We start from the raw sequence: 25,365 nt of genomic DNA on the forward strand, positions 1-25,365 counted from the left end.
GAGCAAAGGTTCCTGTTTACAAAGAACTGCCGGGTAACTTAGAACTGGGCAATTACAGCTATTTATTGCCTTGAGGATGCAGGCCTGTTTAGTCAGTCTGGCTTGCTGGGAAGTCACAGTGTAAGTAGGGAACTATGCAGACTGGAAAATCCCCAGTCTGGAGGGAGAGAGACACAGGTCTCACTCAAGAGGTAACAGCTGAAGAGCCGGGAGCCCAGAGTGGGTGCCCTTACTGGCCAATGCAGGAGGAATTCAGGTGGAGCTGTCCTGAACCGTGACAGGCCTTATTCACCAAACAGACCAGCGTCCCAGATGCACAACTGAAGCACAGTCTAGGAACTCAGGTTTCCCAGTCTTCACTCGGTGCTCAACACACTATGATGCATCCTAAGAGTAAGTTATTTCAGTCTTGGACTCTGATTTGTGCAACACATGAGGTCAGAAAACTGTTTGGGAAATTAAAAATCCTGTGAAACAGGATTAACTGCCTGTTTAGTGAAGAACAGTTCATTCACAGGTATTTTTCTGCCTCCCAAGTTACCAACGTTACTCTCTGTAGCATGTCACAACAGAGAAGGTATTTTCACGTGAGACTTTTTAATATGTTGAGTTTAGCCGACTGAGGAGACACTTTCCAGTCTTGAACAAATTTCTGCATTGCAGCAGTCAGACAGGATTTATTTATTGGCCGATGCTTAACTATTTAATTGCTGTTCCCTAACAACAAATGGAATGGGGGAGGTGGCGAGAAGTCCACCCACAGTGGGAAACTTGGGAGTTGCTGAAGAGATTCAAATGCAGAAGGAAGAAAGAGAATACACAAAGTCGTGGATGGAGAAGAGAAACAGAGAAAGTAAAAATAAAGGGCGAAAGTCACACACGTGCTAAAGCTGTGCATACTTCCTCACTAACAGTTGTTCAATGTGAACGCAGGAAACCTATATAACAAACAAAAGCTATCAAAACATTAATTACTACTAAAGGCTATTTCCTATCCTTTGTGGAAACCACTCCCTGACATAAGTAGGAGAACCACTGTGGAGTGACAACGGTATGCATCCTTACTTCATAATGCAGTCCCAGTTAACCATATCCCAGGGTACTTACAACATAGCAATACCCCAGTGTTTGCCTGCTCTCTCCCCTGCAGCCTGGAAACCCGACAGGCCAATCAGAGCCACAGTTGGTGTAATCGTCAGAGGTCCAATGTATCTCAGGAGAGCTCCAGGAAGGCCAAGGAAGCCAATCACCACTTCTATTAAGGAGGACATGATAATAGCCCCTTGGATCTGAATACACAAAGAATGGCAAAAAATACAGTTCAATTAAGTTTGAAACAAAATATTCTTTTTCGGCTCTGGGTTATAACTGCAATTAAGGAATTCAGTGACAAAGCAGGCCTCAGCAAACTGTTTTTCGTCATACAACAGCTAATTATGAGTTTAAGTGACTTATTGCTTACGTATAACACTCATGTTTTTCTCCACAAAACTATTACCCAACAGACCAATGAGCCAGTTTGGTAGTTGTGTGGATAGCACATCACACTGTCATACAGGAGACCTGGGTTCCAGGCTAACCTTTAAGCTCTCAGATCGAACCGGCAAGGGCTGGTGGCGCCACGGAGGTGAGATGCTCTTAGCTCCTAGGGGCAGAGTATATGCTGCATTGTTCACAAGTGCTCCTTAGAAGCTGGCATAGAGCAGCGTTGTGGTCTCAGGAGACTGCCAGCCTTCTTGGCTGCAGGGCTCTTGGCAGGATGTAGCTATGGTTTGAACATGGGGAAGAGAGAGGGGTTGTTTTAAATTGAGGAAAAATTTGCAGCCCCAAGCGACGGGATGGGAGATAAGTTCCATGACACATGCCTCAACTGGACTATGCTACCTATCCTTCTGTAGTGTGATGTCTGGGCACAACCCCCATCCTGGGCTCTGTAGGACAAGAGAAAGTTCATACTGAAATGCTGGAGGTGGGGAAGGAATTGGGCAGACCCAGCAAGTCTCTGGGGAGCATCAACATCTCCATCAGAACTGTATCCAGCTTTAGAAACCTTGATATCAAGTGATTTGCTCACTCCAGATCATTATCCTTGGGGAACAGCCTATCAAATTACTCAGCGATGGTAGGCAAGCAGCTCGATAGCAGCTAAAGTGTTTAACTGCTATTGGTAAACACAAACTGCGCATTCTAAGCAGCAGAATATTAGTCTCCCTTGTGTACTGTACGTCTTTTTGAACGTGGTAAATGACTCATTGCATTCCATTTTCAGTAATGCATCAAGAAGTTGGAACGGTTTAAAATTTGCACGAAGCAGATAACGGGATATATTCACACTGAATGGCAGTGGAGGACGAAATTACAAACTTAAAATACAAGAACATGCAGAGGAATGGATGAGAAACCTTAACTGAAATGGGATGATCAACAGAGAAAGGCTACTTATGTTACCTCTCGTATCCTGGGGTACCAGATATGCTCAGTGTGCAGCAGCTCTGTTGTGCCATTAGTAACTGTTAAATCTTGGAGGAATAAAAAACAAAACACGTTTTCATTTCTGTGTCCCATTCCGAGTGTTTTTATTTTTTAGGAAGTGAAAGAGTCACCTAATACTTCAGCAGTAGTTTATTTTTTAGACTGATCAATGTTTGAGAAACAAAACACTCCAGTCCCAGCAATCAGCTCTCAGAGTCTGTCTACACAGCAACTAGACACCAATGGCTGGCCTGTGCCAGCGACTCAGGCTCACAGGGCTCAGGCTATGTGACTGTTTCATTACAGTCTACGCTTCTGGGCTCAGGCTCTGAGACCCTGCACAGTGGGAGGGTCAGAGACCAGGCTCCAGGACCCTGTACAGTGGGAGGGTCCCAGAGACCAGGCTCCGGCCTGAGCCCAGAAGTCTACATGCCAGTCAAACAGCCCTGCAGCCCAAGGCCCGGGAGCCCAGGTTGAGTGGCACAGGCCAGCCACGGGTTTTTCTTTGCAGAGAAAACATCCTCAGAGTACTAAGGCAGCATTTCCTAAGGGCTAGCCACAACTGCACCCATTACACCAGAGTGAAAATCCTAATTTGCCAAATGTAAGGGTCAATTATGGATTCTTTTCACCCCAGTAAGCTGAATGGGAATGTTTTCATCAGGAGAATTATTTGATTTTATACGTCTAAAACAGTCAAACATTTGTCATTTACTAATTTAACTAGTTCATTAGAGTGTAATAACAGCTCGTGTCTGACCCCTTTAAGAAGGTTAGAAATGGTCAAGAGCAACACAAAGCAAGGGTCCTTTTCAACCATAAACTGAAACCAGTATCTCATTTGATCTCTAATACAGGAATAAGCCACAACAGGGTGTGTACTTCTAGGCTATTAACACACGCTTCAGGGCACTGTGATGCATCAAATTGAAAGCAGATTACACACCTTAGCGTAGCTTACTGCCATGGACACTGAAAATTTGTGTGTAATTTCATAACATCCAGGGCCTGATTTTCTGAACTACAGACTTGGATACCTGCCTTCTCAGATATAAAACCTGAAGTGAGCTGTTGCAAATATCAAAAAGAATAAGTAAGAGGGTCACAATTAATTAAAGGGATCTGGGGCCTATGAGAGGAAGCCGGAAACTCTCTTTTCACCCTTACATCTGCTTTTTTCCCTTCCCCAAGTCAAGCTGCCTCATTCTGCCTAGTAAGCTCTTAAAAATCTACTGCAGAAAACTGAACTGAGAGCAATGACATAGTTCCGACTTCAGTTTTTTAACTTAAAGAGAGTCCAGATGGTCAGGTTTCATTTAAAAAGTAACCATACATCTGTGGAAAACTTCTCAAGACACTGGGGTTGGCAAGAGACACACTGAAGGCCTAATTTGGCCTACAGTTTTGTTTGCTTGTTTAATTGGTGACATTGAGGTGGAAACCACCAAAACCTGGCTCTCAAAATCCAGGCTCATTATGCAGAGATAACAGTGAAACATCTATTTCATAGAGTTTATGGCTAAAAGACTAGCTCTTCTAGTCTGATCTCTTGTATATTGCAGGCCATAGAATTTTGTCCATTTACTCCTGTACTGAGCCCAATAACTTCTATTTAACTAAAGGCATATTTTCCAGTCTCAATTTGCAGACATCAAGAGATGAAGAACCTACCACTTCCCTTGGAAGTTTGTTTCAATGTTTAATCACCTGCACTGTTAAAAATGTGTGCCCAATTTCTAATTTTAATTCTTCCAGTTTAAGCTTCCAACCCTTGGTTCTTGTTGTCCCTCTGTCTTCACTAAAGCCCTTTTGTGCCTGGTATTTTCTTCCTATGAAGGTTCCTTATACACTGTAAACAGATCATTCAAAAAAAATATATATATTTTTTTTTTGATAAACAAAACAGATTGAGCTCTTGAAGTCTCTCACTCCAAGGTATTTTCTCCAGCCTTCAAATCATGTTTTGTGGCTCTTTTCTTCAACCTCAAATTTTCAACATACTTTTAAAAATGCGGGTATCAGGACGGTATGCAGAACTATATGGTATTTCAAACACTGGTCTCATCAACGCTATGTACAGCCGTAACAATCATCTCCCTACTCCTACTCATTAATCCCTTTGATACATTCCAGGATTGCATTAGACCTGTGCACCACAGCACTGCACTGGGAATTCATGCCGAGTTGCTGGTCTACTATAACCTCTAACTCCTTTTCAGTTGCCAGGATTCAGTTCCCTATTCTGTAGGTATGGCCTTCATATCTTATTCTTAGAGGTACAGCTTTGTATTTTAATACAGTCAAATGCATTTTGTTGTATGAGTCCAGATTACCAATCAATCAATCAATCCATCCAGATGATTGCCCTATTCTCATTGTTTACTATTCAGTCGGTCTTTGGATCATCCACAAATTTTTCAGCAGCGATTTATATTCGCTTCCAGATGGCTGACAAAAATGCTGAATAGCATCGGACCTAATAGTAATCCCTGTGGAACCCCACTAGAAATAAACCCATTCAACGGTGATTCCCCCATGACAACTATGTTCTAAGATCTCTCAGCTAGACAGTTCTGATTCCACCTCACACAAGTTTTGATTTTGGATAGTACTACTATTTTAATTTTTGAATACTGATACAGCATTAGCACTTTTCCAGTTTTCTGAATTTTCTGTTTTCTCCTTAGCCACATCTTTTATACGTCATGGATGCAAGTTATCCTGTTGATTTAAAAAAGTTTATCCCCAGTAGATGTTGTTTCAAATCCTTCTTAATTAACAGTAGCGTGCAAAATATTTCAGAATGCTCATGTGACAAGAGTACATCATCCTGCTTCATTCCAAATGCACAACAGAAATATTTATTGTCTGCCTTTTCTGCATTGTTAACAACAATTTTGCTATATCTGTCTAGTAATGGGCCTGTACCACTGCTAGACCCTCCTTATTTTCCTTAGCTCTACAAGCCAGAGGTTTGGCCCTGATATAATTAGCTTCTCGCTCTTTTTATTTTTTTTTTTAAATACTTCATTTACAAGAAGAGCGTATTTGACATGGAAATCACTAAAAGAAAGTCAGAACTCCACAACAGCATTTTTACAAAATCATGTTTTCAAAAGCAAAAAGGCAAACAATTCTCCTAATCGCTCCACATGTGTCAGTTGCAAATTAGATGTCCCATTTTGAGTTACCTGGGTGATTTATCACATGGTTAAAATTCCATAAGCATACATGACTTGTATTTACCTGTGTTATTACACTTCCACTTCTCCAAGGAGAGGATAGCTCTGGCAGGTGCTAAGAATGCAAAAGCACTGGCTTGAAACAAAGGTAACCTGAAGGAAATGGAAAGAGAAAATACAGACCTTTATAGTTTGCAACATCATAACACTGTTTCTATGTACCTTTCTACGTGTGGTTTTCATGAGGTAAACCTTCTTCAACTTACTACTCTTTTTTCACTGTTTATTAGAAATTTTGAAGTAAACAATTTTTTATTTAAAGGAATAAAAAGAAATCATAAAAAAATCCAACCACCATCTAGAGGTACAGAAAGACATTAAATGCAATAGCAGCTATTATCAGTAACAAATGTTACTGAACACTTGTATGCAGATACCAGGTATTGGTACAACAAGATCTTTATTCAATGGGGGAAAGGTCGTGCATAACAGGTATATACTAAAACAATACAAGTGTGAGGGGCTGAATGTGCAGAAGTACAGTATATCAAGTGTTAAGTTACCTTGTGAAAGGTAAGTTATTCACCACATAGTTTGAATAAGGGCTAGTCTACACTGGCTTTAGCGTTGCTGGTGTAGTCACAGCAGAGCGCTGGGGGAGAGCTCTCTCAGCGCTCTTAAAAAAAAAAAACAAAAAAACAACACCTCCATGAGAGGCACGGCTCCTGGCGCTTTACAGCACTGAAACTTGCAGCGCTCCAGGGTGGGTATTTTTTCAGACCCCATGAGCGAGAAAGTTGCAGCGCTGTTAAGTGCCAGTATAGAGAAGCCCTAAGTGACACGCCTTAATTGCATAGCTGGGATTAAAAGCATATATAGTTTGATCATTGAGTTAATGCGTAAATAGCTATAAAGCAGGTAAAACCTGTAAGTCCCAGGAAGGCAAGAGCAATGAATCTGGATGCTGAAAGGCTATTAAGAGAAAAGACATGTTTAATAATATTTATATCAATTGCCCCAAACGGTTTTAAAAATGACATCCATCTGTATCTTTCTGTGTCTTCAGTAAGCTATAGCTTGCACAACATGTTCAAACAACAACAGACATTGCTTAACTATTTAAGAATAACACTTTGAACTGTTCTCTACAGACTGTTTTTGAGAGATGGCCACATAGTTCTCTTTAAAAACAGATCAAACTCTGGCACCTCGAGCACTTCCTGCTCATGGGGCACTGGCTACACTTCTGCTTTTCTGCTGCTTGTACTGCCCCGAAAAAGAGCCCTGATGCCCACAGAATCAGTAGCACAGGAAAAGGAGCAAAAGCAGCAGGCTCAGCTCGGGGTAACAAGTAGCAAAAGAAAGTAGGACTAGAAATGCGAAATGCCAGAACATCTGGAGGGAGGACCTTCCTCAGTGAGGTACCTCAGAGAGTAAGACGAACAGAGGAGGTGGTGAGGAGATAGAAAACAGAGGTAATGGGAACATGTATGAGTTAACTTCATACGTTCACAGGCAGGAAGAGGGATCAAGAATTGGTATATGATTGGCAGGGGAAGTGGTTCATGAGATTTTTTTTTTCTTTTTAACAAGAATTGGCCCACACAGAGAATTTAGAAACCTCTGCTTTTAAAAAATTCTAAGTACGGACAGCACACAGACCACATGTGAATGGCCATGACTTTGCTTGGATTGTGAGGGTTCTACTCGGGTATGAGTCCCTATATCGGCTACTCGTGGCAAAAATCTAAACCCTATCCTGGGCGAAGAGAAATGCTGTTTGCTGTGAGTAAATGATTCACTTCGTACCTTTGAGCTTCACTAGACAAACTGAGTACACTGGCACCCAGGGAAAAATATGCAATACCTGAAACAAGCTGCTACTCCTCACCTCTACCTACACACTACTCCCCTTCTCCTTTTACAAATCCTTTCATTAATATACCTCTCAAAAACAATAATGAAGTCAGATTAGTGTTTCAACATGATTCCAGTAATTTACTCCATGCAGAAAAAGCTTTTCAAACCTTGTGTAAATTTAACTTCATCTGTAACATGCACATGTTGTGAGCATTCAAAGCTTAATATTTGTTCCTTTCAAATGATTAGCTATCAGCACATTCTATGAATATTAAACAGTCACAGAAGCCTGGACTTCTGCTGTGTCAACTTGCCTCCATTTGACACAAAACTGCTTGACAGATAAATTTAGATTTAATTTTTTTAAAACATCATAAAATTGCAGAACTGCACTGTCTTGGAAGAGATCAGTGCAAAAGAATTCAGGAGTTGAGCTTTTTGACTACATTTGATAAGAAACTATTATGTGAAGTGTTCAGAGATATGTTCCGGGCTGTGGAGGTTTTTTTTTTTTTTTTAATTAATTAACGATGTTTGGATTTTCAAGTAAAACACTGATGCCCTGATTTAGGAAAGTATGAACATGTGCGCTCAGGTTAAGCTTTTGGATATTCTCCTTTGATAAACTCTTTGTACATTATCTAATGCGGTTTTGCATGACTGACCCCTCCGGCCTTGTAAGTCAAAGCTGACCTGCTATATTGATCATGAGAGTTTCTGCAGCAGACAAGATACCTGCTATGTTTTTTCCTAACCAGAAATTAACATAACCTATCTTACTTTGTTTCAGTAGTAAGCGAGTAAACAACTATAACCAGTTATCTTTCAGGATAGCTAGCATGAGCACTGGCCTGGGTTAATACAATAGAATAGAATATCTGGGTTGGAAGGGACCTCAGAAAGTCATCTCGTCCAACCCCCTGCTCAAAGCAGGACCAATCCCCAGCTAAATCATCCCAGCCAAGGCTTTGTCAAGCCGGGCCTTAGAAACCTCTAAGGATGGAGATTCCACCACCTCCCTAGGGGAACCCATTCCTGTGGTTCACCACCCAACATATTCCGTACAATGCCAAACATATTCCATAAAATGCCTTTCCATTTTTTAAGTTCCACACATACTGGGTAAGGATTATGCTACTGTCAGCCTTCCTTCCCCACTCTGATCTCTAGGGTACAGATGTGGGGACCCGCATGAAAGACCCCCTAAGCTTATTTCTACCAGCTTAGGTTAAAAACTTCCACAAGGTACAAACTTGGCCTTGTCCTTGAACAGTATGCTGCCACCACCAAGCTTTTTAAATGAAGAACAGGGAAAGAGCCCACTTGGAGACGTCTTCCCCCAAAATGTCCCCCCAAGCCCTACACCCCCTTTCCTGGGGAAGCCTTGATAAGAATCCTCACCAATTTGTACAGGTGAACACAGACCCAAACCCTTGGATCTTAAGAACAAGGAAAAATCAATTAGGTTCTTAAAAGAAGAGTTTTAATTAAAGAAAAGGTAAAAGAATCACCTCTGTAAAATCAGGATGGAAAATACTTTACAGGGTATTCAGATTCAAAACACAGAGGTTCCCCCTCTGGGCAAAACCTTAAAGTTACAGAAAACAGGAATAAACCTCCTTCTTAACAAAGGGAAAATTGACATAGAACAAAAGATAAACTAATCTGCCTTGCCTGGCTTACCTATACTGGTTGCAATATTGGAGATTTGGATTAGGATGGGGTGGAGAAGATGGATTTCTGTCTGGCCTCTCTCAGTTCCAAGAGAGAACACACACGTAAACAAAGAGCACAAACAAAAGCCTCCCCCCTCGCCCCTCCCCCAAGATTTGAAAGTATCTTGTTCCCTTATTGGTCCTTTGAGTCAGGTGCCAGCCAGATTAGCTGAGCTTCTTCACCCTTTACAGGTAACAGGATGTTGCCTCAGGCCAGGAGGGATTTTATAGCACTGTATACAGAAAGGTGGTTACCTTCCCTTTATATTTATGACAGCTACCTACAGCCATATTTAAACCAAAGCTAATTTTTAGTGTGTGATTTCCATTTGGGCTATAGTGCAGTACGTAGTCCTTAGTCTCATTCCTAACGTTTACACTGCAGTCAATTCACAGAGAGTAAATTCTAATGCAACACCAAGACAAACACCATTCCTACAGACACAAACCACAGTATAAAACGCTGAAGCTATTTTGTAAAAGGTAAGGTTACTCGAAGAATAGCAATTCACAACTAACTTGCAAAAAGTAAGATGCTAAATTAGAGTTTAAGTGTAACAGCAAGCCTGAAGCAGTTTTGTAAAAGGTAAGGTTACTCCAAGAAAACCAGTTACTCACCTTCTCGTAACTGTTGTTCTTCGAAATGTGTTGCTCATATCTATTCCACTTAGATGTGTGCGCACCATGTGCACAGTCATCTGAAAGTTTTTCCCCTAGCAGCACCTATCGGGTTGGCTCTAGAGCCATGCCTTCATGGCGCTCAATCTATGACCCTGGCAACCCGGTGCCTCCTCAGTTCCTTCTTGCCAGTTACTCTGACAGAGGGGGAGGGTTTGGAATGGAAATCAGCAACACATCTCGAAGAACAGCTACAATAAGGCGAGTAACCAGTTTTTCCTCTTCAAGTGATTGCTCATATCTATTCCAATTACGTGACTCCCAAGTCTTACCTAGGCGATGGGGTCGGAGTTATGGAATCGCTGATTGGAGCACTGCTCTGACAAAAACTGCATCATCTCTGGCATGCCGGATGATGGCGTAATGAGAAGTGAACGTATGTATCGAGGACCAAGTCGCTGCCCTGCAGATTTCTTGTATCAGGACCTGGGCCAGGAACATCACTGATGAAGACTGAGCTCTCGTGGAGCGTGCCGTACGAGCCGGGGCTGGTGTTTTGGCCAACTCGTAGTACGTGTGGATGCAGGACGTGACCCAGGAAGATACTCTTTGAGATGAGAGCAGGAGTCCTTTCATCCGGTCTGCTACCACTACAAACAACTGGTTAGACTTCCTGAATGTCTTAGTGCGCTCCATGTAGAAGGCCAGCGTTCACCGAACATCAAGGGAGTGCAGCCTCTGCTCACGACTACAGGCATGAGGCTTAGGATAAAAAAGGGCAGGAAAATGTCCTGACTATTGTGGACGTGTGACACAACCTTAGGAAGAAAGGCCGGGTGAAGTCTGAGTTGCACCTTATCCCTGTGGAAAACCATATAAGGTGGGTCAGAGGTAAGGGCCTAACTCAGACCACCTCTTGCAGATATAATGGCAACCCAAAAGGCTACCTTCCACGACATACAGAGAAGGGAGCAAGTAGTCAGCAATTCGAATGGGGGCCCCATCAGTCTGGAGAGGACCAGGTTAAGGTCCCACGCGGGGGACAGGCTGTCTGATCTGGGGATGTAGCTTTTCCAGACCCTTGAGGATCTCACCAACCATAGGGTTGGCGAAGACGGAGAGTCCAGATGCTCCCGGGTGAAAACATGAGATAGCAGCGAGGTGCATCTTTCTGGAGGACAATGCCAGGCTGGGCTGTTTCAGGTGCAGAAGGTACTCTAAGATGAGAGGTACCAGGTGCCTGAAGAGGGGCTGTATGACTCTAGTCACACCAACACAAAAATCCCTTCCACTTTGCCAGATACGTGGCTCTAGTGGAGGGCTTGTTCTTAGCACAGAAGCTCCATGGGGTTCAGCTAGGAAGCTTCCAAGCTGTGAAGTGGAAGGACTGTAGGTCGGGGTGATGGATGCGACCGTGGTCCTGGGCAATCAGGTCGGGGAGGAGTGGCAATGTGATCAGAGTGTTCACTGACAGTTCCAGGAGCGTAGTGTACCAATGTTGTCGAGCCCATGCTGGTGCCACCAGAATTATCTCTGCCCCGTCCCTGTGGACCTTGAGTAGAACGTTGTGCACAAGAGGGAACAGGGGAAAGGCAGAGAGCAGGCGGCGTCCCCAGGGTAGCAGGAATGTGTCCGTGATTGAGCCTAGGCTGTGTTTCCGGAAGGAGCAGAACACTGGACACTTTCTGTTGCTCCAAGGTGGCCAACAGATTGACCTGGGGAAACCTCCACCTTTGGAAGATGGAGTGTATGACATCCGGTCAGAGGGACCACTCGTGATTGCGGAAGGACCTGCTGAGGTGGTCCGCCAGTGTGTTCTGAACTCCTGGTAGATGGGATGCTTCCGGGTGAATGGAGTGGGCTATGCACAACTCCCACAGCCAGAGGGCTTTCCGACACAGGAGAGAGAAGCGAGCTCCACCCTGCTTGTTGATGTAAAACACAGCCGTGGTGTTGTCCGTCAGAACTGCTATGCACTGACCTTTTAGTCAGGCCTGGAAGGTTTGGCATGCTAGTCGCACTGCCCTCAGCTCCTTGACATTGACCTGGTGGGAGAGCTCATCCTTCAATCACAGGCCCTGTCCGTCAGCAAGCGCTCTGATGCAAGTACCCTTTCTTGTCCCAGCACCTAAACAGTGACTAAACCCCCACCAGTCTGATAGGAGCGAAGTCCGCTCCCAAACTGGAGTCTCTCATGCCGCAGTGGGGCCGAGAAAGCAGCATGCCAGCCTGCAAAGAGTATTAAATCAGCAGAATCCATAGTAAATGGTTTTACTACCCACCATAAAAAGGCACAAGAATTCTGCTACATAATTAAGCAATGAATGCTCCAAAGAGCTTCTGGCTGAATTCCCCTCACTCCAATTGCAAGAATAAACTCATATTCAGCTTGCAATAAAAGTAAAACTGGAAAGGATCTAAAACAAAGCGAACAGCTCGACTTTAGCAACGCTATTTCCACAGTGGCTTTATCTCTGTGTTTAAGCCTGGACGAGTTTGGGAAAAAACGCATTAGGAGGTCTCTGTGAGCTTCCCTTTTCACGTCATATCCATGGAGATGGTGATTATCTTAATGGTGAGGAGTTGTTCCAAATTAAAACTAACTTTTTTTTTTAAAAAGCATAGAATACAGAAGACACTGACTGTAAAGTTGTTTGATTAGTGCCCCTGCATTTTTCTTCTCTCTCCAGCCACTCTCCTTTCGTCTAAGACACAGGAAGTTGTGTTTATGGCTGCAGGATCAATAATACTCTTTTTTGTTAATGTAGTGACTTCCCATACAAAGCTACACTTTTCAGTAGTTTAAAATTTGTTTGACTAGGGCAGTGGTTTTCAAACTTTTTGTATTGGTGACCCCTTTCACACAGCAAGCCTCTGAGTGTGACTCCCTTATAAATTAAAAACAGGGGGTGGAGAGAGATAATTTAATGGGGGCTCGGGGATGTCAGCCCCACAGAGCTTACAGCTCACGACCCCAATGTAACCACCTTGTGACCCCAGTTTAAGAATCCCTGAGCGAGGGGTCGCACACTTTGTAGCTTGTGTAAGCTGAGCTCATTGCACCCACAAGGGGCTCCAAGCATCCTTCCCTTCTCCTTGTCCCCAGCTCCCTATGTGCCATTCTTCCCGCCCCCCTCTATTGCAGGGACTCCCTACAACCTCCCCCAGTCTTCTCTCTGTCATGGGGTCTGTGCCCCCCCCATTTCTCCCATACCAGCATCTCCCATTCTCCCTCCCCACACCAGTAGCGTTGTGTGCATCCCCTTTCCCACTTCCCCCATGTCATCCATTCCCCCTCCATGACATTCTGGCCACTGATTCTTAGAACACACACTGAAATTTTGAAATCGATCAGGTGCAGCATTCAAAAGTGATTGTGATACACGCATAAGACCTCCACAAGCTTTGCTAAAAAATTCACTCTGAGTTGAACGTTGTTTCTGAACTACTTTTTTCAACTCAGTCACAATGGACTTTTTGTCAAGGCTAAATTGGCTGGTCTTTTATAAAAGGACATGATCAAGGGACTCCAGTGGTTATTACATTTCATTCTTCTCAAGAGAAGACAAATTCACTCTTCTCAGATAAATACATGGTAATTTGTCAGCAATATACAATGAAGTGGCGATACATGGAAACACCAATCCACAAAAATCAGAAGAAAAAACAAAAGGTGAGATTGTACTAGGTGAAGTAATTATATATCTTCGTGGAATTGTACCACAATCTTGATAAACTGAAACTATGCACTAAAAGTACACTATTGTGAAACAGTAATACATCACATGCCTAAGATCACACAAATGTACAAAGTAGATACATTACCCAAGCCCATATAAAAACACGGTCAGGATGCAATTTCGAGGGCAAGTGTGTATGGTAACACCCATCGTTTCATGTTCTCTATGTATATAAATCTCCCCACTGTATTTTCCACTGAATCCATCTGATGAAGTGAGCTGTAGCTCACGAAAGCTTATGCTCTAATAAATGTGTTAGTCTCTAAGGTGCCACAAGTACTCCTTTTCTTTTTAAGGGCAACTCTGAATTTCCTAGTGGTTGAGGTTTAGACACCAGCACTATTGAAGACAGATTCTGAGTAATTAAAATGTTGTTTTGAAACATTCTAGCTAACATAAATGCATTGCATATATGTAACAATGCTTAGATACTACAGACACATAATTCAGCAAACCTAAAATATAGATCGAGGTACATATTTATCTCTCAGATCATAATAGTTCCTTTGTATTAATCCAAAAGGCTGGCAAAGAGCTATGCTTTGGTAAATAGCCTGAATTCCTAAAATTAGTATGGATTCCAGACAAACCACAATGGCTCCAGATAACTGGCTACATCCATCTCGAAGGGCTTTTAACTAGTGAAAATTGACCTTTCTGAAACCATAATGGCTTTATTTGTTTAAACATTTCTCAGTTCACAGGCTTGCCAACAAACCTTCTAAGAATCTCATTTCAAGTGAACTTCATGTCTGCAGGTCCCAAGCAAATATAAAACAATTTCACATGCTAACAGTTACAAAATCTTCAGCCGCTAATTCTCCAAAAACAAGTTAGTGGAATAGGCCTGAGAAGTGATGGAGTAAGTCTTCAGTGGTCTAAAAAAAATGAAGATGACTCATCTAAAAAAGACTTAAGAAACTGCCCATATCTTCCGATTTCTGTGACTATCCCTTGACCCTATACGTGAAGGCCAGTATAAGATGCAAGATAAGGAGGTAAAAAGTAATGTGTTAAAGGTAAAAGCATTTGAAGTAAGCAGCAACATAATCAGATATAGCTGCTCAATTTAAATGCGATTATCTTGAAGACAATGAGGGGCCTGGCCCATTCTTCTCTGCTACCCTCTCCCCCCCCCACCTTTTATAAATGTTTTGCTAAAATCTAGGAGTAAGTGTGTTTGAGCTAAGTCTCTTTATCCTCATTTGCAGTTAACAAGAAGGAACAAACCGAATAGCAAAGAAAACTGTCTCATACACGTGAGGGACAGAGAATTTTGTCTCAAGGAAAACATGATCTTAGGAAAAAAGAAAATTCTTTTTTCTCCTTTCTAACAATTCCAGCTAGACAAATATCCATTCCTATTTCTGAAGTAAGCATTTGATGAAAGAAATATCAAAGCAGCTTTACAATTCTTAGAAAAGCTGAGGGTAAGGAAAGGACAAAGAACCTTTTCTGAAGAGGTAGAAGGAAGGGGAGATGGCAGATGAGCTGAGTACTTTCTCCAGACTATTGAAAACAAAACCAACACAAGGACTTTGACTCAGGACGCCTGAATTGCCTGAAGAGGTTTTGGATTTGTTCCCTTTGGCTGATCTGCATTAACAATCCTAAATGATTTGTTTAACGGGTTTGCCCTTTTCTCCCTACTGAGTGATCTCCTCCACCCAAAGAGTCTGTTTCTTGGGTAAGTGTTTTTAATTTAAACTATGTTGTCCATTTTTCACTGAAAGTCTAAGACTTCATCTTGCATCATTTTTATGATGAAGTAAGTGACACTTGAACAATAGTGCTTGGACATGCTAATACAATGAGTATCTTTCTTCTGGTCTTATTTTTCTTTCTTGATTCTATTCAAGATGCACAAACAACCTTGTGGGTTTTATCCATCCCTTGACTCGGACAAATAATGCATGAACAAGGGTTTAAGTAAATGTTTAGTTAAAATCTCTCTGCAGTATTCCAAGTACAGTGATAAGTGCTTTTTTATTTTATTTTATTTTATTTTTTTTATTTTTTTTTTTAACTTCACTGTTAGAACGTACTCAGTTTTGGCAATACCGTATTTTAAAAATCTGGCTGTATTTAGACTAGTCTCAGATATGTCACCATATTAAAACAGCACTTCCAGAAACAGTGGAGTAAAAGATACTCACAGGAACCCCAAGCAAGCTAGTCTAACGCTTATGTCCCTTGACAGCTTGTGGTAAAGTGATACTGGCACCTCTGTGCCGTTAAGAAATAAGACCTTTATTTCCCACGCATTCCCACAGAAGGAATTTACAAGGAAACATATGCAAAGGGTGTGTTATTGGCAGAGACAGTAAGGTCAGGGTTAAGAAGTTGCCCTTTCCTTTTCTTAAGGTCTATTATGTGATCTATCTTAATTATGTAAAAGTGATTCCAAAATGCAAGGGTTTCGACAGAACAGAGATGCTTCTAGATGAGCATTTTATCCTCAGCTGTAAGCATGATTAACTACACAGGTCACTTACTTTCACTGAAATACACCTGCAACCTGAAGCATCAGAGTCGTACATTAGCTTCTTCAAATATATGACTCCAGAGATCCTAGTATTTCAACATACTTTGACATCACCTTGCTGAAACTGTCACAGCACAATATGACAGAAGGAACAGTAGATGTTACTGTATCCATACACCAAAACTTCAACTGGTTACCTTTTGACAGTTAGTACAATGACAGTATTCTAAGCAGTCACTCTTCAAAAGTAGGCTAAATAATTTTTTCCTGTGTTCCATGATCTTGTTTCTCCTCACTATTTCCCCGCTCCGCTACTCTTTTTATTCTGCTCATGCCTTCTTTCATTCAAAACAGCTTCCCAGTTATCCAAAATGTAGTGCTGGTCTACATCAGAAAATGAGATCAACCCAGCTATATTGTTTAAGGGTGCAAAAAAATCCACATCTCCGAGTGACGTAGCAAAATGACTTAACCCTCAGGCCAGTTTATAACAGTGCTACATCGATGGAATAATTCTTCCGTTAATCTCGCTGTGACATTGCACTCTATGATTTTATGAAAGTATGCTAATGAGTGAATATAATGTAACTGGAATATGCTTCATGCAAAAGGTCTCTTGTAAGGTATCATTACAAAGCTTATAATCTAGTGAGTGTGGTCATCCTACTTGTATAAACGTATCGCTCTTGTATCTGAAATATGAAATATAACTTCGTAGTTATGCAAAAGGTGGGCCATTAATGGTGGTTTGGAATCTTAATGGCCCCCCCCTCAACCCGGACAATTAACTGTGGATAGCTCTGTTCGCTTGCAGGCCTTCCTGTGAGTCAGATTGGGAGGAATGAGGGCTTGGAGTTTTACAGTGACATGTGATCATGTCACCTGAACTGAAATCCATCTTTAACGTGGTGCTTTTCCATTGAGAACTAGGAGTGGGAACCCAGAGAGGGACAAAGGATTCCCGCCTGGTTCAAAAGATATATAGGGGAGTGGAACAGAACAAAGGGGGCTGCAATCATGAGAATCCCCTAGCTACCACCTGAGCTGGAACAAGGGCTGTACCGGGAGAAAGGATTGTGCCCAGATTAGGAAGGCGTCCAGTCGGTGATAGAAGCTTATTGAAACATCAGAGGGTGGGATTTTATCTGTATTCAGTTTTCTTACTGTACCAGACATAGACTTGCATGATTTTATTTTATTTTGCTTGGTAAATCACTTTGTTCAGTCTGTTCTATTGTTTGGAACCACTTAAATCCTACTTTTTGTATTTAATAATTAATAAGTAAAAAGTGATTTTAACTCAGAGTATGTATTAATGCCTGGGGCAGGCAAACAGCTGTGCATCTCTCTCTCTCTCAGTGTTATAGAGGGCGAACAATTTTATGAGTTTACCTTGTAAAAGCTTTATACAGGGTAAAACGGATTTGGGGTTTGGACCCCTTTGGGAGCTGGGCATCTGAGTGTTAGAGAGACAGGCTGTTTTCAGTTAAGCCTGCAGCTGTTGGGGGACGTGGTTCAGACCCGAGTCTGGATTTGTAGCAAGCTAGCGTGTCTAGCTCAAACAAGCAAGGTTCTGAAGTCCCAAGCTTCCAGCGGGAAAATGGGCTCAGGGGTAGTCTCAGCACATCAGTTGGCAGTCCCAAGGGGGTTTCTCTGATCCAACCTGTCACACTAGCTATGGCCTCTTGGGGAGGTGGATTTACTACAGTGAAAGGAGAACCCCTCCAGTCACAATAATACGTGAGTACAGTAAGCGTACCCTGAAGCACTACAGTAGCGTAGCTGCAGCTATGACGCTGTCATGTTTTAAGCGTAGACACAGCCTTATTTTTACACTTCGTATCCATTTTGTGTGTGTGAAACCTTTCAAAATTAGCAACAGACAACCCCACTCCCGAGCAAGCTTGAGTTTGAACTGTTATTCTGTATTTCACATTCATCCTTCTGAAATACCCTATGCACTTCTTCGATCACACACTGTATCCTGTACAATTAACGAGATGCGTACCACACCATCAGCATCTCAACAATAAAGAATGAAGTAGGAGTTTGGATCTCACCTGCATCCAAAAGTTGTTTGTAACAAGTAGTGATTCCCACACAGAAGAAAATGGTCCCAATCAGTTGGCTGGTAGCCCACTGGTCAAATCCAACACACATGGCATCAGCTAGCAAAAAGGTACTGCGATAGTTCCACTAAAACATGTCAGGTAGTGCTGTGAACAACAATGAACAGCTTGTCAACACTGATAATCACGCATACAAGAAGCTCCAAGATGCACTATTTGTCCTCTGCATTCAGTTTATTTATTGCTTTAAATTAACCACCAACTCTCTCATTGTTTTCTCTATTCTGATTCCAAATATTTTAATTCCTAGTGTTTTTTACTTTCCATGTTTAGCTACTTTTAGCCAACTACTAATGACCTCTACTTATAGATGATAATTTAGGCTATTTACATAGCTAAATGGTTCCTGTTCTTATTCTTGATGAGTAGGTATCTAGGTAACCATGCTGAAGCAGCTTCCAACTTACAGAAGCAGAAAAAGAGCTCCCTCCATTTTGAAACACACAAAATCACAGGGTTTGAAGGAACCGCAAGCATCATCTAGTCTAAACCCCTGCCGAGATGCAGGATTTGTTGCGTCTAAACCATCCAAGACGGATGGCTATCCAGCCTTCTTTTGAAAACCTCTAGCGAAGAAGTTTCCACAATCTCGGGAGGCAGTCTGTTCCATTGTCCTACTATTCTTACAATTAGGAAGTTTTTCCTGCGATTTAATCTAAATCTGCTATGCTGTAGTTTGAACCCATTGCCTCTTGTCCTGAACTCTGTGGCAAAACAGAACCATTCTCTTTTTTATGGCAGCCTTTTAAGCAGACATGCCAAACCCGCAAAAAAACGGCAGAAATCAGGCTTGTTTTGGGACTAATTGGCTTGTGCGTTGCTTTTTGGCTAGTTTTTGGTTTGTAGCTTGTTGCTTGTTTGGCTTGTTGCAGCAAGAATATCTATATCATGTACCATTATGTACTATACAGGAAAATGTTCAGCATTTTTAAAGATGATAAACAAAAAAATGAATTTCTTCAGAAATATGCATTTTGAAATGTACCTGTAACCCCAAGAATATGCAGAGGTACCAAGGAGGAACATCCTCAATTGTGTAAATCATGTCAGCTCTTTGTGCATCTAAGCTTCCACTGCTGTCCAGTGTCTCTGCCAGAGAACTCTGTTAAATTAAAAGAGGAAAAGAGCCAACAGCAGTTTAATGTTACGGAAGAATAACTCAATTTGGAATGTTAGACTTCTAAGGGACTCTTGAAGAGGACGGGGTTTTATTACTCCAAAGCAACATCAGTGCATATTAAAGCTTAAACCTTTGAGATGATCAACCGCTATCCCCAACTCTAACTACTGAGCGTGTATAAAAAGATTCTCTTTCATAACCCATCCCTTGCCTATTCTCACAAACAAAGCATAATCCTCCATTTATGATATAACCACTTCGGCAGCAGATTATGCCAAAATAAATGGGGATTATCATGACTGATTGGTTTACACAAAGAAGGAGAATGAGAAAAAAAAAGAGTTAAGTAGCAGAACATTCAACAATGGATATTTCAAAAGTAAAATGGCTATCCTTGCGCAAGAGATCTAAACCGAGGGCAACAACGTTTCAACTATTATGATTTCATTCTAAGATGGCCTCTTACTTATTTTAGTCATGTGCAATCATTTTTAGTAACATAGCAAACCCTATGGGGTTGTTGCTGCACACTGAAGCATGTTGATATAGCTACATTAGGTAAATCCAGAGCATCTTTAATACAGACAAACTGAGTTACTCTGGATTTACCAAGTGTAAACGAGATCCGAATTTGGCCTATACACATTAATACATCCTAATTAGGAGAGAGCATGCAGATAACTGGAAAGGCAGCTACGTGTATGGTAATACCTTCCAGCCTCCTTAGATAGTCTGCAATAATTTCAGAATCATTATCCTATTTTCTACAGCAAAATATTTTAAATACAATTTTAATGGCTTCATTTCAAAACGGGGGAATTAAAACTCAGATCAAAATATCTACATGTCTTTTAGTGCCAAGAACATTTGAGCAGGAGGGAGGATTTGATTTTATCATTTTAAACCCTGAATCATAACTTACGTAACTACTGTTCTGGCCTAATCCACACTGAACAAATTCACATGAAGAAGCCTTACCGCAAAACTGATAACTTTACCAGACTCCCTTCCCTTTCATTGAGATAAATCCAAGCAGAATTCCTACATGACCCAAATTTAGTTTACTGTCCAAAGCATCGTGAAAATCAACTGACCCATGACATTTCCTTTTCACACAGCACTGATTTTGTTAGCAAAACAAATACAACTGCCTGGGCTAAACATCCATAGTCAGATAAGTTATATATAGGGCTGAGAAAGAATGAGGACATTGAGATTTTTCTGTGCAAAGTACAGCGATGTTCATATCCTAGAAGCTTACTCAAATGTTAAATTCAGTGTTTTGTTGAAGCAATGGTTGAAATGGGAGGGATAGCTCCTAAACGATCACTGAGGGGAAGCTGTTCAGCGTGGCTCCCGTCTGGCAGACCAGCGACAGCACTAAGGCTTTAACCAAAGGATAGCTAAAAACAGAGTGGAGAAAAAGCAATTTATTTTTATGAGAGGTAAATTTGGTGAGGTTAACCATGGGCAGGAGGTACATAGCACTGACCTCACCTAGCCACTCTCACGGTAGACACTAAGTGCCTTCACTCCGGATTTTACAGCAAGATAACTACAGCATGTTTGATATCTTGCTTTGCGTCAGTGAAGACGAAGCTGAGTGAAGAGCATCAATGGGGAAAGCAAAGCTGCCCCCGGGGGGGGGAGAGGGAGAGGTTAGTGAAAATGTGGGGAGACCAGATGGCACCTTTATGTGACATGAGGACTTTTCCTCTTCATTAGGTTACACAGCTGGACAACCAGAAGTGCCCAGTCTAAAGAGGGCTAAGGACAAATCGAGATGGAGTCTGTCAGAAAAGAAGAGCCCTCTCCTGGGAATTTAAGTATACTTCAAGAGAAATTTCTGTGATGGTTTCAGTCTCGCTGCAATGAAGTTCTGTTCAACTTCTTAAGAGTGTTTTTGTGCCTGTATACATTTCTCTTCATCCTTCCTTTTGCTCTGAGATTAGCATATGTACTTGCTGAAAATTGTTTATCATAGAGGATTTTGTATTTGAATTAATTTTTTGGCTAAGTCATCAACATACTGACTAAAAAGGTCAAGAGGGAAAACACTGCCACCCTGTTAAATAAAAGCTAAGCCTAATACCAACAGAGACAAACCGTTTCCTTGTGAACAATGCCAGAGTTGTTTTGGTGAAGCCATCCATCTAGGAGCACAAATTAAACAGGATGGACAGTTGCCCTACACTCCTGAAGGCAAAATTCTCACTTGCCCCATTATCCAACAGAACACCTCAACACCCTATGTGTCATGGGTAACTTTACAAGGTCAAGTCCTTCCAAAGACTGCATGGCCTGACCTTGACAATTGCCTATGACACAGTGGGCTCAAGTGACATTTTTGCCTTCACACATGTTCAGAATGCCTCAACATTGGATACCAGATTTCATGCAAAGTCCAGGCCATAATTTGGGGATGCCCATGTGCCTTCATTGGTCCTTGCCCTTTGGCCTCTTCTCTTCGTCTGCAGCTATGCTGAAGAGCTTCCAATAACCGCCCACAGCTGCATTAGCACCTTACTGCCCTGAAACACTCCCCACTGTTCTTCACAGGACTCGTGATATTGCACCAGTTCTACAGTGATGACGGGAAATTTTCCAAGAAAGCTTAGTGTAGTCACAGCCTGGAGATAAAAGCGTTATTTATTGGCCCACTGTCCAACCTGGCCATTCCCCACCCAGACACAAGTTTACAACCCACCCATCTACAACAAAAAAGAGATTAAAAGCCTGAAAATACATTTAGAAATAGAAAAAATTCAAATGCGCATCCAGCAACTCTGAGCCCAGCAGTCTGTCAGCAACACACCAGCCACACTCTGGCTTCCACCATCCTCAGATACTATACTTGCAGGATAACCCCACCACACTCCCAGGTCTGTATTTTTCCAAAATATTGTATTCTGCACTGTCCAGACCTTTGGGTGTGACCTGCATGCAAGAAAGCTGTTTGTGAGCAGCTCAGGTTGGGAGCTTCATCACCAAAACTTTGTGAGGCACCCAAAGTGGCAGAGCAAGTGGTGACAACCCCTCACTGGTCTGGACTGCACCCTGGAATGTGACATTAGCTATTTGATAGGAGTGAGCGTGTGACCAAGTGTGTGGATTTGCATGGATGAATGTGATGGAATAGATTGGAAAACAAATAGGTTACTGAAAGGTTTTTTAGTGTGGCTAGGGAAGTGGGACTGCTATAGATATATATATATTTAGAGAGAGAGAGAAAGAGAGAGAGAGAGAGAAACCACACAGAGTAAGGAAACAAAGCAAAAGGGAAATAATGGAAGCAAGGGGAGAAAGGCAGACTTACACTGTGACCTAATAAAGGGAAAAAAATAAAGAAGCGGAGAGAAGCCAGAAGATAAAAATGCAAGAGACATAATGCAAGATACATTTTTTCAAGTGTTATATGATGAGCTAACTGACAACACTTTACAATTAAATCAATTGTGCAATAAGCAGTGCACACATGTTTATTTTTTTTAAATTGGAGCCATAGGGCAGTGCAGCTATTTTCATTCTGGCTAGCAGGTCTAATACTGGACTAACAGGTGTCAGATAATTTAGAATTCATAGTCTACATATGGATACATGTTAGCGTGCATATTTACTCGCCACAGATTATACACATTTTAGTCATCTTCACTTTGAACTTTTTGGTTTAAGCCTTGTTTGGTCTTTGATGAGTGACATTTTATCAGGAATAGAACAAAAAAGAAACATGACTGATACTGATACTGTTGTTAGGGGTGATTGATAAACAGAAGAGAGATGTTTACATAAAGGAAATTACAGTGTCAACCATTATCTCCCACACTAGATGGCTAATGGATAAAGCCCTCTGCTTTCACCTCTACCAAGTTCCTAAATCAAGCAGGTTTAGCTGATAAAGTTCACTATCTATATAGGGAAAATTATATTATACACTATTTACAATCCTGTTCACGTACAGTTTAAAAAAACAGAGACACAGAAAAAAGTACACAGAACCGAGTCGAAGCAATGAATGGATGTTTTCCTTCCATGTAATGTAATCTGAGTTACACTGGCATGTAGATAGCTAAGTTGTCCTAGAACTGGATGAGGAGTTAAGGAGTTAACAAGAAATCAGTGGACAACAGATAAAAATACAATTTAGGCCAAAAAAATTAGTCAGCAAATGCATGCTTTCAAATTTAAAGACCAACCTATTACGGTGATTTTACCATAATAAATTTTGCATATTAAAGTGTCTTTGCTTTGATGTGACCCAATCCCCACGGTGCAATACTAGCATCAGATAAAATTTACAAGTCACCAGTTGCCAAAAAGTTAATCTTCGCAGTACCATAATGAAAACTGGAGTTTTGCCAGCTAAAATATTATATGACAAAGGTGGCATTAGAAACAGAAATAATCATCATTTATGCCTCTCTGAGTAAGTTTAGCGTTTGCAGCAGTTGGACTCTAGAATAAAAGACTTTCCGCATCTAGACAATTCGATATATTGTGGACTTTGTTTCAGATATTATTTATCTAATGTTCTTGTTAAACACAATATAATTCAAAATTATGCTGGTATATTATTAGCCTTCCAAAGTTATGGCTAAAAACCTCTTACATTTTCTGAAGTCTTTGAGATAGTTAAGGAACTAGCTAAATATTAATAAAGAAAAGAACCTATGCAGCTCTTCTCAAAAATCTCAATATGTCTCTATGGTTTAACAAACACCTTTCCATAAAGTGTGCGATTTTAGTATTAGACAGATCATTTCAAAGCAAAACACATTGACAATGAATTAAGACTATGATGCCTGTTTTAACATTGCCTATTTTTAGTTTAAATTTTGAAGATGAATAGCAGAACTGGATTCTAAAGATGGTTATAAAAACCTAATATAAATATTTAATTATAACTAAAGCTACCTTCAAGTCAGATATTTTTTACAGTCATTTTTAAAAGTTCTGGTAATTTGGTCATCAGAACAATAACTTTGCCATATATTCCAGATGCATGGGATATTCCATATTCCATGCATCTGAAGAAGTGTTTTTTTTAACCACGAAAGCTTATGCCCAACTAAATCTCTTGGTCTGTAAGGTGCCACCGGACTCCTTGTCGTTTTTGTGGATACACATAGCTACTCCTCTGATACTATTCCATATAGTTTCACTTGAAACGTTTCAGGCTACAGAGTCTAGATTACAAAGGGGAAAGTTATAAGAACATAAGAAAGGCCATCCTGGGTCAGACCAATAGTCCAATAAGGCCAATAGCCTGTCTTTTGACAGTGGCCTGTACCAGATGCTTCAGAGAGAATCATCAGAACATGGCAATTATCGAGTCATCTATCCCCCATCATCCAGTCCCAGCTTCTCTCAGTCAAAGGTCTAATGGCATTGGGGTTCAAGCCCCAAATAAGATTTGCCTTAAAGAAGCTCTCCAGTCCTTGGTGTATTAACACTCATCACAAAAATGCCACTTATATGGCTTAACGCCAACAGTACTAGGGGAAATACAGTAATCAAGATCCTTTAGTTTCACAAAATCTGTGAAAGTCAGTATTTGTTTGTTTCAATACAGAAAGCCCACTTGTTTAACAGGTATACAACACGACTGAAGAGTATATAATGACTACTGACAATTATAGTTCTATCTACCAGCATGAATAAGGCTGATGGAATAGATTAAAGCCCTCCCCTACCCCACCCTCTAGGATTAAGAAATCCTTAATTCTTTCAAATAGCTCTGCAGCCAGGTTTAAGGAGAGATTTTCAAAGGCACAAACGACAGTTATGCACCCAACTCTCAATGAAAGTCACAGGGACTTGCGTTCCTAACTCCCCTTTGTGCCTTTGAAAATCTCCCCCATAAACAGTGAACCAGTTTCAAGGGATGAGACATGATAGTCTACAGATAACTGTCGGCCTTTTCGTTAAAGAAGGGAACGGGACATAGCTCATGTTTGCCACCACCTAATCTATTATGTTTTTACTGTAACAGAGCAAGCAGCTTCCTGTGCTATCCGATTCAAGGCTTTTTATGAAATATTTTCCAC

General features: G+C 41.3%; 1 protein-coding gene across 1 annotated transcript in view; it reads right to left on the bottom strand.

The window, feature by feature from the left end:
• The window catches only part of SLC23A2 (solute carrier family 23 member 2), a 109,682-nt gene that overhangs the window by 19,738 nt on the left and 64,579 nt on the right, over positions 1-25,365 (bottom strand). The window contains 7 exon segments of the mRNA XM_043502952.1: positions 1,108-1,289; positions 2,449-2,519; positions 5,719-5,807; positions 18,133-18,157; positions 18,160-18,246; positions 18,249-18,288; positions 19,187-19,303. Of these exon segments, the coding sequence (XP_043358887.1) occupies positions 1,108-1,289; positions 2,449-2,519; positions 5,719-5,807; positions 18,133-18,157; positions 18,160-18,246; positions 18,249-18,288; positions 19,187-19,303 (611 nt within the window).

The sequence above is a fragment of the Dermochelys coriacea genome, chromosome 26 (genome assembly GCF_009764565.3).
Source record: "Dermochelys coriacea isolate rDerCor1 chromosome 26, rDerCor1.pri.v4, whole genome shotgun sequence".
Classification (NCBI taxonomy): Eukaryota; Metazoa; Chordata; order Testudines; family Dermochelyidae; genus Dermochelys; species Dermochelys coriacea.